General features: G+C 45.6%; 1 protein-coding gene across 1 annotated transcript; it reads right to left on the bottom strand.

The window, feature by feature from the left end:
- Positions 1 to 339: 339 nt before the first annotated feature.
- LOC149351488 (uncharacterized) lies at positions 340 to 5,102 on the bottom strand. The gene is made up of 4 exons (XM_089580848.1): positions 3,842 to 5,102; positions 3,530 to 3,619; positions 2,330 to 2,441; positions 340 to 454 (listed from the first exon to the last, which is right to left on the bottom strand). The coding sequence occupies exons 1-4, from the start codon at positions 3,956 to 3,958 to the stop codon at positions 381 to 383; spliced, it is 393 nt and encodes a 130-aa protein (XP_089436974.1). The 5' UTR covers positions 3,959 to 5,102; the 3' UTR covers positions 340 to 380.
- Between the last annotated feature and the right edge of the window lie 15,173 nt (positions 5,103 to 20,275).

Below are 20,275 nucleotides of genomic sequence, written 5' to 3' on the forward strand. Positions count from 1 at the left end.
AAAGTTTGCACCCCTGTGGTGCATGCTTATACCCTTACATGGTGGATAAAGTTACCCTTCTAGTGGTACAAAGTAATGCCCTACTGCAAAGGGTATCTATGCACTACTCGGTGGTGTATTTATACTGTCCACACGAGAGCATTATTACCCTTCTGTAGCGTAAACCTGCCCACTGAATGCAGAACTAAAGTTGACCCATATGGTAGAAGCCCGAGTCTTTCTGGAAGTGCAGGCAGTGTCAAAATGTTGCGACGAATCTTTCATGTGAGATGGTCTGTGTCATTGTGTGTTCAGGTGCAGGTACTACTGCAGAATGTACACAAAGAATTCATAAACGAATTGGAGAAAGAAACATACCGTCATATTTATTTTGTCACATGCTACACCATATTACAGCAATGACCCTGGCAGTCTTCTTCATACAGGTGGAGGCAGTATGTACCATGTATTTGACCTGCACAGAGAAGAAAACATATAATGAATTTTGCAACCACAAAGCTCAGACGACGTGACCATGGGCTTAGTTAGTTCAGGTCTAAAAGTGTAAACCACACAAAAGGCAGGGATAAAGGGCGATGCATGAAAACAATGCCACAAGTGCAGGCTTCTGTTTATTAATGAGAACCAAAATCAGAAAAGATATGCAGGAAAAACAAAACATGTCCTAAATGGCAGCTACTTAATCACTCACATATGCTGACATTATCACAAGCACACTGGCTTCTCAGGAAAAATCCAGAATATTGTGCCCAGCTGCACGGTCAGGCTGTAGGCATCCCGGATGCCAGACTAAGAAGAGGGTCATATCAAGAAACAGAAAAACATGTGCATGAAATGGAAGCTACTAAAAGGTGATAAAATGAAATGCCGTTTAACAAACCCTTCCCTCCATTCTCGTGTTTTTATTTCTCTGTATCTAGAGTGGTTAAGGTTTCATGCAGCCCTTGCTAACAATATGTCTCTGGTCTCTGATGCCATTATATGTTTTGTTGCCCATACAGTGAATTTTCTTCCTAAAAGGGAAGTGTAGGTGATTATCTGAGCATCAATGAGTGATACTTCCAATTGTAATTTTCCCTGCATATATTACCTGTGAATTCATTTCCGATTAGCAAACAGCAGGAAGCTTGTGCCTGTGATGGCATTTCTGGGTGCATTGCATTGTCACAGCCTTTCGATACAGTTTAAATACCTGGTGAAAGGCCTATGCACAAAGGCTATGCACTATAAATCTTAGTCTACCACTCCTGGAAAACAAGGAAAAGCTTTCGGCTAAATGTGAAATAATAGCAAGGGCAACTTACACATCTAAAGAGTTGTCTCCATGCATGAGGTAACATCATAACAAAAAAATTATTTGGACCACATTATAATAAAGATACTTTTTATTCACGTTCATAGCCTGTTTCATACTACACCTCTACATTATGCCTGTGCAAAAAGCTTTGGTTATGGACTGGCCTTTACTGACAGACTACATTAACTACACAAGCAGCATAGAACAGTCTCCTTCTAAAGCACTATTTTTGCTTGAGGAAATTACAAAGCTCGTCTTTTTATTTAGACAGTGCTGCTTCATCCAATGCTTGCAGCATATGCAGCAGCAGTAATTCTCGTGAATTACATTTTGCTGGCACAACAGAATGTTGTGTTACCTTTACACATCTTTTCAGATGCTTAGCATAATGAAATTGTAAACACTGACTGACAGCATGCAAGAATGGCTATTAAACTAGTTGCCTTCCATATCTGCTTTCACATGCAGGGCACGTGAGCTTAGTTAAATTTTAAGTTCACTCCAATGTGAAATAGAACAAATATGGGTTCACGTGAGTTATTGGAAATTATTCACATCAGTGAACAGCACCTTCCTACTCAAAAAGAAAGTGTGAACAGTGCAAAGAAGATAGCTTCATATCGCATTAAGCTCTACATGCATAAACGACGGTGCTAGTCATATTAGCTTGGTAGCATGCCACCCTGCCAAGCATTACCATAACTCTGCATCATTTTTTTCTGACTTCTCCAGCAACATGAATTGTAGGCAGCGCCTCTCAAACTAATTCAATATGAAATCTTTGCTGAAGTCCAGCCTACTTTTGCAGAAAAAAAACTGGATTTATACTTCATGCCATAAAAAGTTGTCACAATTATTCAAACCATTATTCAGAAATTCTTTCGGAACTAAGTCCTCGAAAACATTGAAAAGCTCTAAAATCTCTGTAATAGAATGGCTGCAGCTGCGCAACATATCATACTATGTTCACGGATGGACATCAAGTGATGATGAACTTGCAACAATGTCCCAATTACATAAAAACATACATACCACACACGTCTAGTCCCGGCCACTCGTACGGTTTTGAAGAATCCAGGCTGAACTTCGGTGCTAGGAGTGACAATGGTTGTGCACCTTTGCATCCCTCCTTCTCCCAGGTGCACTGCAATAGAGATGTCATTTATAGCGTTAGTGTAATGGTTAGTGATAACTTATATGTTCATTAAACCACGTAATGGCAGCACACATGCTCAAAAAATGACAGGAATAGTTTGAAAACGAGAAACAACTTTTTGTTCCAAATTTTATCTATTACAGCACTTGCCACATATTTATCACAGGCATAATTGACGCAGTGCACTGGCATAATAAGCCTAGACAAACTTCTACAGCACAATGGCCTATTACCAGTGAATTGTCACTAAGTGCCTAACATAATTAACATATCTTCTAACAGCCATTGCAGAAAAAAGAAAGAACTATACTGTTACTGCTTACGAGATTGACAGTATTCATTACAGAATTTTTTTTTCGTTGACAGATTACCGCAGTGCAACCAAAATCCTTATTGTTCTAAACAGAAAAGCTTAGATACTAGCGTATTCTTCTATTCAACCTCTTAGAGCAACATCAAACCTAAAGTTTCACTCTTTCATAAGAGAATACAAGAGCACAAAAAGAGGTGACATAGACTGTACGCTTTTGTGAGCTAATGTTTGGCCACCAACCAGCCCTGACCTTTTCACTAATAAAAAGAACTAAACAAGTTCATTTTTCTCTATTAGTTCTCAGCCTGAGTGAAGAGCCAGTTACATATCAACTTAACACCATTAGCAAGCGCATCTTGCCATTCGAATGCAGTAAAACTGCTGGCATGATAAGTCACATTCTGGGTTAGCAAAAATATTGCAAGGTGTAAGCGAAAACGGCCGCATGCCTGGAAGCGCAGAGCACAAATGAGCTGCTAATTTCTTGCCTATGAATAAATAAATTTCAAGTTTACTGTTTTATCGTTTGCTTGCTACTCCGTGGTAAATAAAAAAAAATTGACGCCGTCCATTCGCAAAAAAAAAAAAGCGGCCTGGCAGAAGGAGTTGCCTTGCAGCGCTAAAATTATAAAGGGATTATTGTGCAATAAGAATCACATACAGTGCTGCAGTAGATGTGAGCACTGCGCGCAGTACGTGCCACAGAAGCGCGCACACTAATTTACTCGCCCCTTTCTGAACGGAGACTGCGGTTTGGACTTACCTTACTGAATGGTCGTGAGCAGGGACAAATACTTGGCGTTGAAGAGACGACCGGCAATGTTCTTTCGCACGGCAGACGAAGGATCAGAGCCTGCAGCGAAAGAAAGCATGAGAAAGACGCCTGCAGATTGCGCCGCTGCGATCGTGTGTTGTACACGATAGGCTCCCTCCGGCCGCACGCGACCGGCTCAAAACAAGAAATAGCAACAAGCAGCGGCTCGCGCACACAATCCATGATAAAAAATCTGTATTGAACACACCATAACTCGATGGCAGGAAACAACCCGTATGACCAAACGAAAATGTCACTTACTTGTACGGTTGAAATTGGGCGCAAAGAATCCGTACGATGAGGGCGCCGCGACGATCTGGCATGCGCTGTTTCTTTCAGACGTTGACTCTTTCGCGAAGATGTCGCCCACTGCAGCATCACACATCGATGAACCTTGCACGATGAAGTAATCGCTGAACAGAACCTAAACGCACAGAGGCCCGTACTAAAAGATGAAAAGAGGAATGCGCGTCGCGACTTGCACACACGGCACCCAGGCGCGGTAAACAGCGGCTTCGTCTTCGACTCTACGCGAGCGGCCAATCCAAATAGACAGGCACGTGACCTGAAGAGGGAGAAGGGTGAAACTACAACCCATCGCCAGCCATCGCTTCCAAAGCTTGCTTAGAGGAATTACAGAGGAGGTTTTCCTTCCTCCATGCTTCGTGCCTTTCTTTCGTTCCGCCGGACCCCGCGCTTCCCCTCTTTTCCTTTTCTCCGCTGACTGAAAGAACGTCTGCGTTCCCAGTAGTGTCCCAAGGTCAAGCTGCCCGCGTGCGGGGCAACAACCTTTGGTCTTTGCAATGTGCTGGTAGCTTATTATTTTTGCATGCGCCTCTCTGCCCTTGTGGCACGTATTTTTCCGCGCTTTCGGCGTGCGCACAACTCTTCGTTTATCGGAGACAACGAGCGCGGCGAGACTCGTCTTGTCAGTGCTTGCAGTATCCCTTTGAAGCTTTTTACGCAGCCAGCTATTACGCAGTATGAATTACGCAGATGCTGCCGTAAATGTGTGGCGTATGCAACAGAATAGTTTTCAGAGCAGCTGCAGCTTAAAGTTACGAGCATCATTCGGAAGTTCTCGTACTACCGCGTACAGGAGCTACTGCGAAAGATATATCAATAAACTGCCCTTCCTGTACTTCTAAAACCGATGTAAATGCTGCAGCATTATTGATTCAATGTCAGGTACAGTAACAGTTTTAAATACTGATATTGCCGCGTGATATTGCTGCGAGAAATTTCAACTTTCTTTTGTGGGGCCGCACGTGTGAGGAGAATCCGAAGAAAGCAAAAGAAAACCGCTCTGTTCAAAAATAGTTTAACTCAATCGAAATAGATACAGCTGTAGAGATATGGATTTAATAAAGCCGCATCGAGTGATCAGAAGCGTCAGGCAAACAAAGGGGATTCACAACATTTGAACATTTGAGGAAGATGGCGCAGAAGAGGGCTTCAAACGACAGTCGACCACTGCTGATGCAGCAGTTCTCACCTCTCATCGTTCCAGTGTTCGCGAAGTTCTCAAAATGTTTTCAAAATGGGTCAACAGAGCAGAAATGGAACACTGCCAGCGCTATGCCAGCAAGCATCCGTTAAGACGCTTCAACCGACTGGTTATTCGGGCGATTCCGTCTATTTACGCACTTTCATTTTATTCTATATAGGCATTTGCCACCGCTGAATTTATGCTTTTGTTAAAGATTGGTTCGTCAGTGCGATACAATGTGTCCTTTAGCTCAGTTTTATTTGTGCGTACAAGACAAAAGTCTCAGTCATCCGAAGCAACTTACGATGATGAAGGAAAACCTGCCGGTTTATACGCCCTAGTTTCATTTATTTTCGAGCTTGGGTCTTCGGGCTGCGTCTATCTAGTGCAATGTACTGTTTAGTGCTTATCATTAGCCTCTAAAAGAAAGAGTTATTTCCTGACGCATGAACCATTCCATAAGAATTCACAATGCACTGCCGCAATATAAGCGCCTTGATTACTGTTTCCTCTGGCTCCCGGTTTGTTGCGGAATTCGATGCTTCCATAGCGCTACAGTTCGAAAAAAAAAAAATGGAGGCAGTCAACTTCATTTCTGACTATCAGTACTATTTGACTGCATTAAAGCTGCGCGGAACAACCTAAAAGCTAACAGTTACGTACACGTACACTGAGTTTAAGCTAATTTCTGCTCTTGTAGGCGTGCAGCACAATTTCATACGCAAGAGAAGTTCGAATAGACTTAAATCGCTTTGGTCGCCTCGCTCCCTGTTTATCAATTTAAAATAAGCTGAAATTGAATTGCTTCTATGTGAAACACTTGTATGCGCCAAAACATGATCAGGAAATGCAGCTATCTCGAAAACTGATTACTATGGGCTTCGCTATCTTGTGCCGAGAGAAAGGATCCGTGCACTTGTTGGAAAGGAAACGTAGAAATGTCTTTTACGCTGCGTTGAGGAGTTTCAGAGCAGATGTACAGGGAACGTCAAAAGTTCCAATGCCACAGGGTTTGCTTTTCAGCAGCATAGTCGGGCTGTTGAGATACCCTCGAAGCTCAACATATCTGTAGAGAATAGAAGAAGGATCGTTCTACCACCTTAGAACCTCGATAGCTCTATCGGAATCTTAAGTGCCAGGATATACCGATGAAAAGCGGACCATGTGGCCTGGGAACTTTTGACGGACCCTGTACAAATGCTGGTGATCTCATAGTAGACCAGCAAAAGTGCGACTATGAGGCCTGGCTCGTGTCTTGGTAAAAGTGCTCTAAACAAAAAAGTACCTATATATATGGAATGGTCAGGCCACGTTCACAACTCAGTTCAGATGCAGAATTATTCCTTCCCTAGTTTCTTTCATTTTGGTTTTTCAGCGTTGTCAGTATTAGTGGTGAAGATCACGCGGTTATCAGCGAGTAGGGCTCTTTTTTGTTGTTGAAATGGAGCAGAAATATGAGAGTGCAATTTATTCGGGATTTGCGTGACATTGCATCTTCAGCTAACATAAAATTACTGCGTCAACAATCTCGCTCGTTCGTCTGATTTTTATTTATTAACTTGTATGCATGTTAACCTGAACCCTTTCTGTTATTCGTCTGTTATTTGCTCAGGAACATGTGCCACAACGAGGGGTTATTCGAAAAGTGGTGCACGTTATTCGAAATTGTACGGACGGAATTAACCGCCCTGGTATTTATCGTACGCTATTAGAAAATGAAGAACAGCGCTGACTAATAGAGCTTACGCTGGCTGTGAAGCAAAACTGTTCCTTTTAAAGCTTTTATTACCGCTTTAATAAAAGCGTAACCACAAGCCGAAATTATAAGCGCAATAATTTTTATGCCTCTGGTGTGTTGAAGCGCTAAACTGTTGATTTCGTTCAGAGCTGCGATTGGTCAGAGGAGTAACACAGCACCGATCATGCCGTCTGTCTTTGCTGACTTACTTCTTTTTAAAATGATATCCAATCATGAGTATGAAAGCACATGCACCGAATATTAGTGATTATTTTAGGTCGTTAGCAACCAAGAGCATGTTTGCATGCGTGATGGTTGTCGTGGCTGATCGCGGCCAATGCACCTTTTTTCAGTAACGTTCTGTGCATCCGCCAAGCCGCCTCCAGGCGGAGATGGGCAGAAGATCGCTGTACGTGTTCTTCCAAGAAATAGCTTCTGGTCCCTTGAAGAAGCGAGGAGGCGCGGTCAGTGTCGCCAGCGCGGGTGAAAGGATCAATGCAGTGGGGGAGCGTGAGCCAGCGTAGCTTTTAACTATTGTCCTCAAAATAACCCCGCCACCCCGCTTTCGGGAGAGGGCCATGTTCGAGAGGGAGGGGAGGCGGTGAGGGCTGCATACTTTGCTGTAAGCGTCTTCGCGCAGAGGGAACACAGCTGGTTTGAAGAGTAAAAAAGGGGGTAAGTTTTCTGAAAGAGACTAACGGCCTCCACCACCTCGACACGGGTGTAACGATGCACTCTGCAAAGTGCATCGTTAGTCCATGCGCCTTCAGATAGCATAAGTCGTGAAGATACACCCTTCTTACACCCTTTTTTCTTAGAGTGTAGAGCGACTGCTCCGATGAAGCGGTGGTTCCAGGTTCTAACCCCGGACTAGGACAAATTTTTCTTTAACTACGAAGTTTCGAAGAAAGCTGTATAGCTTTCCTTTGTAGCCGTATGGCTGCGCTCGGATGGATGTCAATGAGCAGTTACTCCCTTATCACAAATCTACTGCACCTTGGGGGATTCCCCTAAACATTTGATCACCCTGTAGTTCCTCTCATCTTCAGGCCCACAAAAGAAGGAGGCGACTTATAGAAAGCCAGCCCCAACGTCGTGGCAACGGCGGTTGTGATGTCGGCCCAAGAAAAGGTGCTTAGACATCGTCTCAACAAGAACGGAAGCTTGATGGTCTGGGTATCTACGCTGCCCGCCCCGAACCGCCTGCTTGCAGTGACAGAACTGGCTGGAGTGGCTGTAGAGGCCCGCGTCTGATACTCGTACATGGTAAGCTATGGGAAAATTGTGGACGTACAGTCTTTGTCAAAAGTAACCAGGCTGCACGTTTTTCTGCTCAGTCGTACATTAAAGTTATTATTCCAGCCCTCAAGCTCTAAACCTCTGTATGGTAAGGAGAGCCCCTGTTCTCACCTTCAAAGAACTTTTTGATCTTTAGAGAAGTCCTGAGGGCTCTGTTATACGAATGAGAAGCAAACCATGGAGCCTGGTTACTTTTGACAAAGACTGTACCTCTGAATCACTCAAACGAAAACCTGCATGAGTACCTTCGTAAGCAAGGCGTTGTCTCAGCAAGGAGACTCATCGCTTACATTCATGAAGACGGTGGTAACATCAAAGAGATATGTCACCGTACCGTAATATCGGAATTCGCCAAAGATTCCCCGCTGCCTAAACGGGTTACACTGGGCTTTTGCAGTTACCTTGTAACTGAATATACTCTGGACCAGCAAGGCAGTGTTTCAAATGCCAGAGACATCTCCAGACACTGCACCGGCCCCCTTCGCTGCAAAGTATGTGCTGGTCCTCACTCACACAAGGAATGTACGTCGAGAGAGCAACCAAAATGCGCAAACTGCAATGGCCCACACCCTGCATCATACGGAGGGTGTCCCAAAATGAAAGCCGCTACGCTTGAACGCACAGTGGAACAAGTACAAGGAAAACCGTCCAAACGTCAAGACCGGCCACCGAATCCTGAATTTGTTTTTGCATCTATCCAAGGCCAAGACCAACAAACTCAACAAGACAAGAGACAGCTGCAAACTCCTACGCAGCTGCTGCTAAGAAAAAGTGTGGCAAGCCCTTGATCACTTCGCCTATTTTGACGTCAACCCCATCTTCCACACAAGACGCGTCAAATGCCAACTCCTGCCCTCAACCTAAGACACCGCAACGCGACAGGATGACCTACCAAAAGCAGCAAATTGGCACAAAAAAGATATTTCGGTATTACTGATACCTATGCTGTTTGCAGTCATCAAGGCTCTTGTCCGCGCAAGCCCTTGGTCCAAAAGTCTGCCTGGGGTGGAAGCTGTTCTGGCAATGGAGCCGTTGGTGTCAGCATTTTACGGCCCACAGGGGCGCTACTCACCACAGCAGTAATCATGGCTTCTGCAAGAACAACCTCACCTCATCTAACCATCCACAACATCTTCCGCAAATGCACCCTATTTCAGCGGAACACTCGTGGTCTAGAGTCGAAACTTCCAGACTTTCGACAGCTGGTGCGAGCGTATCATTTTCCTTTTCTTGTGATATCAGAATCGTGTGTTGGAGGCCAGTTCCGAATGAACGGCTACCACCTCCTTCATTCGCAGCGACCAGGTGACGTCAGCAGGTTTTCTGTATAGCTTCCGTAAAGATATTCCGGCTTCCTTGGTTCAAGTCCCAGCGACAACAAGCACATGTGTGCCCTTACAGTAATTGGTAGGAAAGCATACACTATCATTGGTGTATATTTAGAGCCAGCCAAGCCACTAGACATATCAAGGCTTGAACATTTAATATCGGCAACGCCTTTGCCATATATCATTTGTGGAGACTTTAACGCTCGCAATGAAATCTGGGGCAGCTCACACACATGTGCGCGAGGTGCACAACTTGCCCACCTTTTGGCAAAGTATTCAATTGAGCCCCTAAACGACGGCAGCATAACCTACCTCCGGGGTGTGACGACTGCCAGCGGCATTATGTGACCTTAGCAACAAGTGCAGCTGCTCAAAACTTCTCCTGGTGTACTGACTTAGAAACACGTGGCAGTGATCAGTACCCAATTTTCATATGCGCTGGTATTGCATAGACGTCATCAAGGAGGAAACTTATAAAGTCTGCAAATTGGGATACTTACAAGAATGCAGTGAGCAGGGGACTTACAGCTGCAAAACACGGAATTAATCTCCACATTAACTCATTTTCTGGAGTCGAGCCCAAAAATCAAAGCCAATAGTGACAGAGTGCCGTTAAATGATGAGGAATACGAAAGGTTGTGTGCGATGCGCAGGCGTGCCGAAAGGAAATCGTTGCGCACGAAAACCCTTGAGGATCTTCGGACCTGCCGACGGGCACAAATACACATTAGGTGCTGCCTAGACAAACTTAGCCGACAAAGGTGGCGAGACTTCTGTTCAACATTGGATGTACGAAAACCGGCTGCCAGAATTTGGCGAACTGTTCGAGCTATGCGCACGCCTCCTCACCAGATTCACCCCTTTGCCGCACTATCTCAGCATGAACGCAAATCTCTAAAAGAAACTTCGGAAGAATACTGCAGGCTTCTATCAGCCGGCTCACAGCCTTCGACACCAACCAGAAATCGTCAATCGTACCTCCCACTGGCGGCCGTACCTGCGATGGACCAACCGTTCACCATAATAGAACTAAACACGGCTATCGCTGAGTCAAACAAGAGAACGTCTCCGGGCAATGATCAGGTGAGCTATGAAGCTCTTGCAAAGCTACCTCAAAACTGCCGGCTTCACCTGCTAGAACATTACAACTCTTCCTGGCTTACTGGTGAGGTACCTGTGGAGTGGAAGCTGGCTAAAATTATTCCCATTTTAAAACCTGCAAAGCAGCCAACTAACTACTCATCTTTCCGGCCCATTGCCATACTGAGTTGTGTATGTAAACTTATGGAGCGTATGATACATAAGCGCATAGCATGGTTCCTCGAAAGCCGCAGTGAGTACCCCCAAGAAGTGAACGGGTTTCGTCAGCAGAGGTCTGCCATTGACGATGTAATTGCCTTCGCCACATCATTTGAAGAAAACATACATGCTGGGCTCATCCCGATCGCTGTTTCTCTGGACGTCAAGGCGGCTTTTGATTCTGTTTTCCACCATGCCACTCTCGCAGCCTTGGCCAGTCTTGGACTTGCCACGTAAACTACTGGCTCCAACTTTTCCTCCTTGGACTCTCTCACCTCTTGTAATCAAGCAGTTCATGCCGGGTGTCACTGCGAAGAACGGCATGCCGCAGGCTGCGCTGCTACACGCTGCTCTGAACTTCTTAGCTGAGCACTTTTCGCAAGACACACACATCTTCACTGATGGCTCAACTTCTCACGACTCCTCATCATGCGGCCCATATGTGCCCTCATCAGGCCAAATGCTTTCATGGCGACTACAGCGTAGGACATCCTCCACCTCAGCAGAGCTATACCGAATAAAAGAAGTTGTCTCATATATCCTACGCCATAACCCAGGACGCTGGGTAACCTTCACGGACTCGCAAGGAGCGCTACAAACCTTGACAATCTTGTGAAGAGAACAAATCACCAGCCAATTTCTCATGACATTGATACCTGCACCACTTGGCTGTTGTTGAAAGCCACTGTTGAAAGCCACTCCGGAATCTTGGAATCTTGGAGTGCCCTTAACCATTCGGAATTTGAACAGGTTTAACTGCGTCCGGCATAGCACTCATATACCAGAGGCAGACTATACTTAGACTCACTGCGAACAGCCAAAAGCATTTTCTTTTGTTTCAAACTAGGAGGTAAGCCGATAACTTCTTCAGCCATGGCTTAATCGAAGTAGCAGTGCGTCTTCACATCAGTGACTGACGAAAACCTTGCAACGCATAATTGAAAGCAAGAACGAAAGTTTCCAACACGAAAAACGGGCTCAAGGATAACTGAAACACAGCGGGGACCATCGACATATGCATGGTTAGCTTCATAGCAGGCGACGCAGTGCACGATGTAGCTACGACGAATTCACTACCTCTCTGGATAGGCCTAGTGGAATCAGCAGTAAAAAATAGTGAAACACGGAAGACAATTGACTAGCAAGAGATGAGCCATGCAGTGTGGAAGACGAATAAAAAAGGAGAGCCCGTTTTGCGCAATTTCTTCAGCTGTTGCAGGCATTATACGACTCAGCCGGTCTTTCGTTCATTCAACGCTTCCTTATGTGTTTACAACTATGAAAGGCTAAGTCGCAAGTTAATTATCAGCGTCGTTGCTTTGCTGCCGCATGTGAAGCTAAATGACGCATTATACCAGAAATATGGGAGCCGGATAGCTCTGCAAGAATTACGTGACTACGAGCATTGAGAAAATTATGATGTTCTGAGATATTTATTTATATATAGATATTTATACAAAAGCAATGCTTATTGAAGATGCAGGAAAGCGGCTGCAATTCCTGATAGCCCGAAAGAAGGTTCAGCACACTTACTGGGCAGTCGGCTAGCTACGACGGCAATTTCTACACTTGGTAGAAATGCTTAAGCTGCGATAAAGTGCAGTTGCTCTAGACAAGCAAAATAACACACCGCGTTTCAGTACTCGCCGTGGGTTAGTGGTTAACGTGCTCAATTGTGGCTCCGAAGTACAGTGAACTGCTTTTTTCTTTTCTCGTTTTTAATTTTATCATCATGATGATTTTTTTTTTTTATGGTGCAGGGGGATGTGTGGCCAAAGAACGCCATGGCACAAGGTGTTTTCATTTACTCAAGGTGGATTCGTAGACCCGTTTCCCAAGCAATTCGACCTAAGGAAGCCGAGCTCCAGACCTGGAGAAGGCATGTACCCATTGTATCACCGGTGGGTGCCCGATGGAACAGGGGATCGCTCCCCGCACCTCCCGCATGCGCAGCGGATGCTCAAACCATGCCACCCTTGAGGGTCATTTTTATTTACTTTAAATGTACCCTAGTTATTTATAACTGATTTTTTTTCCAGGCCTTCCTTTTTCTCTGCCATGCAGAAGCCCGGGCCATCCGGCGAGTGCCATCCTGTTAACGCAATAGGCTCCAGCTCTGCAGGAAATCCGGCGTCGTCGTAGTCGGCGTTGGGAGCGAAAAATGGGCCGGGGTAACATGGCAGGTGGGACACCTAGGTCACGTAACCTTGTGACATCATCTCAACCTGCCAATAGGATTGTGAGCAAGCTGCGCACCATGGCAGGGGGCGGTTCAATTAATAATTGGTCGAGAAAGGTTGCTCGGGAAGAGCAACATAGGTCTCACCAGCCTCACCGGTGGTAGAATTTGCCATCGCAGGGCAGTGGCGCATCGCTTAACCGCCGCACCACTGTGCCAGGAGTGGACTCCCAGCGATCTGTGAATGTTAAGTAGAGAATGGCCAGTTCAGCATATATGGGCCTTATCCCATTCAACGCTATTGCGTCATACACCTAAGGCGGAGCTTAAGTGTCCCCTCCAGCTTTTTTATACAGGCCATCCTTCTCAGCAATACGCTATATCCAATCCAGTCCTGTATAACAGTGTTACCAGATTTTTTAATAGGGCGGCTTAGTGGCCTTGAAAATTTTCGACGGGTACTTAGGTTAACTGTACCGAACATTTAAAATCAGTACACTTCGGTCTATTCACCGACGTTACACTACGGCGAAAGGCTGCAGGCCTATCTAATCGGCGTATTGCCGCTATGCTCCGACTTCTGCTGCTGAAGCTGTGCGCTGTACCATAAATTGGCCGCTATGGTGATACCTAAATGCCTCCTGTAGTCTAGAACAAATCGTGTGGAACACCATGTCTCCGGTGCTCTTGCTCAACCACTGAGGATTGCCGACAGTGTGGGACGAGAGCTTTGCGAGGCTGCCATGCTTAGGGATCGCACTGATCACAGAAGAAACTTCGACAACCAGCGCATGCTCTCCGGATTAGGCTTCTCTCTTTGGTGTTTGTAGATGGCCCGGTAGCTTGAGCTTATCTCTGTGTTCGCAACGACGCGCACCTTGAGCGCATGCCCGGATGCTTGGCGCAAGCGAACAACGCTGCCGGCACTTGAGGGACACAAGAAGCTTTATTGGCTTACGTCAACGAGAAGCGCCATTCCAATTTGCTTTTGTCATCGTCGTCGCCAACAGTGATGGTCGTTGAAGTTTAGTTTAGTCTCGAACATTCTGTAAAGCACGCACGTCCTGTATGTTCTGGTCGTCCTACGTGACCTGCGCTTCAGCTGACAATTCCCAAACAAAGAGAGGCCGAATGTGGCGCAGTGCAGTGCGCGTGTCAGTGGGTGAAGCAACCGCCGACATCAGGGACTTTGCAGTGGAATTCCCTCAGCACGGTGATATCAGGACTCTACTCGACTTGTGCCAGATTTAACCACCCTTAAAACGTTCACTGCGTCGTGGGTCACCGGTGGGTGACGTTGTGTATACATGCTGTGCGGTCGCGAGCACTAAGGCGCGCGATGAAGCCGGGGGACTGCTCAGATTTTTCAGTCTGCGAAAAGCTCACTTGCCGGGTCGCTATTGCCATCTGCTGGCGGTTCCAAAGCAGCTGGCTTCGCCGGTGGCTCACTGGTGTTTCACGCCGTGCCCCAAGAAAATTTAAGCGTGGCCCATCGGTGGGCCACGACGCACAGGGATTAGGGCGCCAAAAATCGCAGCAGCAGTGAACGTGTTAAAAAAAAACCGTTCAGCCATAAAAAAAAAATGTTAGACCAATGGTTGATGCGCGTGCTCTTTCAGAAACACCACATTAATGCGTTCAAAACTTTTCTGAACGCCCGCAGCATTACCGGCCTCAAAATGTTCACTTGATTCGTGCACACGAGGGCAATATCCCAATAAAGGCACTGTTCTGTATGCAGTACTACCATGTTAGCCTTAAGTTCCATACCTCTGCACCACAATACTGTAAGCGCACAGCCCGCCGCCGGACACCCATCGGTAAAAATGCATATCCAACGTACGAGCCCAGTATACTCCTAGGACACACGCCGCCGCTGTGGTGGCCTAGTGGTTAAAGCATCCACTCTATCAACTCCAATATGTCCTCATTTCTTCACTCTCATAAACCAGGTAACGCTGGATCATTCACGTTACAGACTCGTAGCCGTCCTGTGGTTTTCAGTGCGTTAGTATTGGAAGCCTCACTGTGAAGCACGGTTGGCAGAGTGGAGGGAGGCAGACTCCTCTCTCCACTTGTAAGGGAGACGAGGGAGAGACCGGAAGGTGGCTGCCATGGGAAGAACCCTCCTCACCGCTCCGAAAAAAGTTAGATTACAGAAATGACTTTTTAAAACAAATAATGACTAACGATGACATAGCATATGACTCAGGAAAAATGAAAATGACGAGAAGTGACTCAGAAAATTGGGTACGAAAAATGGAAGAATGACTAAGCAGAAGAATGAAGAAGCAGTTTCGTGAGCGGCTAAGCTAGCAATCACCCAAGTAGGCAAAGTCCGCCCAGAAATATCGCAGCTGCACAGATGGCTACACAGTGCACAAAGGCGCCTGATGCTAACACACTGTAAGCGCGTAACGCAGTTAAGCTCCCCTTAATTTTTTTTTGTTCCTTACTGTCTCATCATGACTGTGATAACGATCGCTTGTGTTATTATGATTGCAGATAGTGTATAGAATATGCTTTATTTTGCTTCCCGCTGACGTACACTGTGTCTATTCAGGGCTTCCCCTATAGCCTTCCCTGTGGTTATTATTGAGGTGTGTTGCGTATTTTAATATTTTTTTCACTGACTCGGCAAGTATTGCACTCGCAAAGAACAGCAACAACAAAATAACTTGGTCGTTGGCCACATATCTTCTATTTATGATAGCACAGCGGTTACAACGAACACGCAAACAAAAGGTAAAACACACGCGCAGTTTTCTCGTCTTACTTAAGATATAAATAGCGTCGGCCCTTCGTTACAGAAACAAAACGGCGTTGAGGTTTCAAGAGCTACGGCAAAAAAGGAATTAAAGTACACGGCTGATGGCCAGGCAGCGCTACCTTGTGTGCGGATATTTTTTTTCTTTCTGGAAATTGATCGTGTGCGTCTTTGTTTGTTCAGCGAAGCCGCCGGAGTTCGCGCAAACCAAATGGAACAGCGCACATATGAAAGCTTTCGCCGTGGCCGCTTTTCACGGAGTCTTCCATTCCACTTTCAGTGGCTTCACGGTAGAAGCGCGTTTTTACGCAGTCATCAAGGAAATCGTGCTAATTCCAGCGTCGATTATCAGCAACTCATTACGCCCGTCGCAAGTGCACCCTTCTTTCCTCAGCAGCATTTTACTGGAGCCCGGTATGATCACAGCACATGCCAACTGAACAAAAAAATAAAAATAAAGACTCTTTCAAGGGGCTGAGAAAATCCTTTCATCCAGTAGAAGATATTGGTGAAAAGGGGAAGATACATAAATAAATCAATCGCTGAAGCATTCCTGTCCTATTTTCAGCCTGTTTAAACACGAACCATCTAGTTCAGTTTCATCCCTGTTTCTCTTGAAGACCTACAACTTAGTCTTCTTCCTCCTTTATTACAATTGAAACGTTGCACAAATCTTCAGAGCTTCAGATCATAATTGATTGGTCTTGGCTAAAAAATTAGGTGGATTAGGTGGATTCACTGAAGTTCTTGTACTGCTTTGTCAATTCACTTTATCATGTCACACCTAATGTCTATCTTACCCCTGATATTCCCCGATCAACCAGGAGTCATCACAGCCTTAATGTTAAGCCATACTTCGTCCGTACTAATAATTTCAAATACAGTTTTTTTCCTCGTACTATTGAACACTGGAACTTAATTCCTGGCATAACGCAATCTCTTCCATCAAACTCATTTTTAACAGCTATCGGTGCCACATGATGTTTTCTTTGTGTTGTGTTCATTGTACATTGCTTCAGTTTATTAGTTACTGCCTATCACATTTTTTGCGCTATGTATTCAACCATGTTAGATGCAATCTTTTTGTGTGTGTTGTACATTGCCATTTTTACAAATTGTTAACCCCACTCCTGCAATAGCCCCAATAGGGGCTGCAGTATGTAAAAATAAATAAACAAAAATAAGTAAACAAATAAGCTTTTAAAAATGCCCAAGGCAGAACTGTAAGTACATAACCTCCAGGAGCGCAAACTGAGTTGCATTCTTGCGGAATGAAGCAGTTGACAGGTGCGCACCAAAGGAAACGGAGAACATTTTTTCCATGTTGCCCCATCGAAACAGGCACCTGTGGTACGTGCAGGCTGGTGGTGGAAGCTAGTTGTTTTTTCATGGATAAATAATGTTTCTCCATGTCCGACAGGGAAGGCGTGATTGCCATTGGAACGGAATAACGTACTCCGTTTACGTATGTCCGCACCTTTACGTTTATGCCTTGGTTCAGGTTAGGTAGAACTCCCTGTATAAAGGCTAACCGCGGCGTGTTTGACTTTGCCGTTTCCTGTCACACTATTCGTTTCTTTCTTTTTTTTTTAAACTCCAGTTGCAACATCGCAAGGTGCAAGGAAAAACACGGCGCACAGCCATTAAGAAGATTATCATATCCCCCCCCCCCCCCCCCCCCCCAATTGCTCTCCACTCACTCCCCAAGGGAAAGAAAGATTCGGAAATTAAAATTAAGCTTTTGCGAGGGCCAAAAATTGGCCGCTATGCCAACCCAGGGTGAAACTATGAAAGCCTTGAGGCAAGTTAAATGACCATCTTTAACCCAACAACCGATCGACCCCCCTGACTTATCGTTACCGTGGCTGTCCAGAGCGGGCGCCCACCTTAGGAAATATAGCCCATCCTCACTCTGCCTCGGTGCGTGCAAAGCTTGCGTCTTCCATGTTGCGCGCAATATCCAGGTGCCTCGCGGCACCGCTTCGAGAACAACGTAGAGCGGCGCTACGGCGCCATGGTCATCAGTGCTTCCCTCAGCAAAGCGGTCGTTATTGCTGAGCAAAATGTGATCTGTAGTGGGGCGACCGAAGCCTCTATAAAGGCTGCGTCCTCCTTAGCCGCCCTTGGAGCTGCAGAAAAGACTGTGCGACGGCTCGGATTCGGAGCTTTGCTCTGCAGATTTAGCTCCGTCGTCCTCTGACTCGCCCCCCAAGGTCTTCACGCGAGTTGTTCGTTGCGACAGTTCAAATTGAAGCTCCCTAAAACTGTGCGCATCGGATAGTTCGCCTACTTTCACATGGCCGACAATCTTACGCCACTATACGATGCATTTAAAAGCTATACTGAGAGTTGAAGGCTGTTGAAAAAGCTTTCAATGAAACTGAGAACAAGACAACCAGCCATTGAAATAAAAATGGTCGGTGTAACGTTAGAGCGCAACATCAATTAGACAACGAAGAAGTGTTGAGAACACTCATGTTAAAATTTAGAGCAACTTGGTCAGGGCGCGCAATGATGAGAACAGACCGTCGGTGTCGTTTAGAGTTGAAGACTGGATATAAAGTTTAGGGAAGTGTAGCTGGTTGAAATCAGAAAGGTAGTTTGAGTGAGGCCCAGGCATTCGCAGGCTCGGGCACGACAGGGGTAACTGGGGAACACTGAAGCATCTTTGTGCTGCACGGACTTATTATGGTCATTATGGTGTTGCTAATCGTGGATAAGGCGACGAAAAGGTGTGTCATATGCAAAAGCTTCAGAAAGATGCAAGCTCTAAGATGAAGAACAGAAAAATCAACGTAACCGAATCAGCCCAAGCAACTTGTAACCGCCAGGGGGTATATCTAAAGCGAAAAGATACTAATATGACGTTAATAACATGAACAAGACGGAAATTCAACAGTCCCCTCAAGCAGCACGTAACCCCAACCATTTAATGATCAAATGTTTAGGGGAATCCCCCAAGGTGGAGTAGATTTGTAATAAAGGAGTAAACCATTTAAACCATCCTTTATCCCAATCATTTAAAACAAGGTAAGCGCGCATGTGGCCACTGTCAACCGTTAGTTTTCCTGTGAGTTGAATAAAAGGAAAAAAAATGTTATCTAATCCATTGACCTCGATACGCGTTTCCATTCATGGCTTATCAGGTCATGAAATGTGTAGGGCACGAAAAACCAGCAACAGTAATTCTTTTTAATAATAAGGTGAAAAAAGCATTGCTGTGCATCCCAAGTCATTGTAGCATTCTAGGAAACAACGGTTGATGCTCTAGTGCGCATGGCACACCAAGATATTTATTTATTTATTTATTTCCGCAAAGGCCTCGAGTATAGGGCACAACAGGAGCCATTACATGTGTGGCCCACCCCTCTTTTTACAGGACGACGGGTTAGTAAGCAAATGACTTATAACGTGGCAAAGAAACGGTGTGGGCCCACCAACCGGAGCGGTGGGCTATGGAATAATTCCGGCCCCCAAGGTTTCCTTGGTGCGCACCTGAACACTTTGAGCGAGATGTATGCCGGTCATCACAGGATGCTTGACTTGAGCATTGTGACACCAGGTTCAGCATTTTTTCAAACAGACAAAAAGAAAATAAAGCTTGACATTGTTATCAACGCCTCCCTGTCGGCTTCAAAAGGGCTATGTTAGGCCTTGTATAGCCGCAAAAAGGGGCATGCAAGGCCTGCAGACGAACTCAGTAATGCCTCGTACACACAACCCTGCTATGTGGGTAAAGAGCTCTAGACGCATCACCGACAAGAGCCTAATGTGTACGACTTGTAACTGGCACCAAATATTTTGAACCATGATTAAATATGTTCCGTGTGTGTTTCCGGACTGATGTGTGAACTGAGTCCGACCTTTTTTTTTTTGGTATGTGTTTTGTTTGCTTTGACCTCATTGAAAGATGCCATGCATTTTGTGTACTCTTGTGTTATGGGTAAACTGGTCCTCAATGGGGAGTTGCTTATACTTTTTTGTCCGTGCTAGCAAAGGCTCCGTCGTTACTAGATTTATAATCCTTCTTGGCGTCTTATCATGATAAGTTATTCTGTGTTGTTTATTTCATTTTGTTTTGTTTTTGTACTGTGTTCTCTGTACTACGAATGATCGAGCGGTCCATGCTGGGAGGAATGGCCAGATGGCTCCTGGACTAAGGGTACCTCCCGGGAGCGCGTGTATGACTAGTATGACTATAAAATAAAGCTTTTTTTCTCTCTCCTTCTCCTCTGTACTAATAGCAAGTCGCGTTACTGAGAAATGCATGCTGCGATGAGAGACCCTTAGTTTAGGCGAAGTTGGTGGTGCTAATCATGTAAAGACGTATACACGGGATCAGCCAGGCCACAATGTTGCCGGCGGTTGCTGCTTTGTGCCTCATGGCGAAAAAGAATGGCCATCTCCTGTCACTTCCCCGGAGAGTCAGTGCCTTCCGAAACCTTCGGCACCCCAGCTCGTGATACCCCAGGGAAAACAGCCCGGACGACGCTGTCCAGTGGCACAATTCATGGGCTGCCAAGCAATGTTTGACGCTGTAGTCCACACTAGAACATGTTCCCACTAGAAGGAATGACTGCATACCTTCCACAACGG

This window comes from Amblyomma mixtum, chromosome 3 (genome assembly GCF_055824585.1).
Source record: "Amblyomma mixtum isolate Tamu chromosome 3, ASM5582458v1, whole genome shotgun sequence".
Lineage (NCBI taxonomy): Eukaryota > Metazoa > Arthropoda > Arachnida > Ixodida > Ixodidae > Amblyomma > Amblyomma mixtum.

What these genes read in the sequence shown, in the direction of transcription:
- LOC149351488 (XM_089580848.1), bottom strand. Translation starts at nt 3,958, where the DNA reads ATGCTGCAGTGGGCGACATCTTCGCGAAAGAGTCAACGTCTGAAAGAA. An exon ending in GCCCAATTTCAACCGTACAA is followed by an intron (nt 3,620 to 3,841) that starts GTAAGTGACATT and finishes CTTTCGCTGCAG; the next exon opens with GCTCTGATCCTTCGTCTGCC. An exon ending in GCCGGGACTAGACGTGTGTG is followed by an intron (nt 455 to 2,329) that starts GTATGTATGTTT and finishes TTCTCTGTGCAG; the next exon opens with GTCAAATACATGGTACATAC.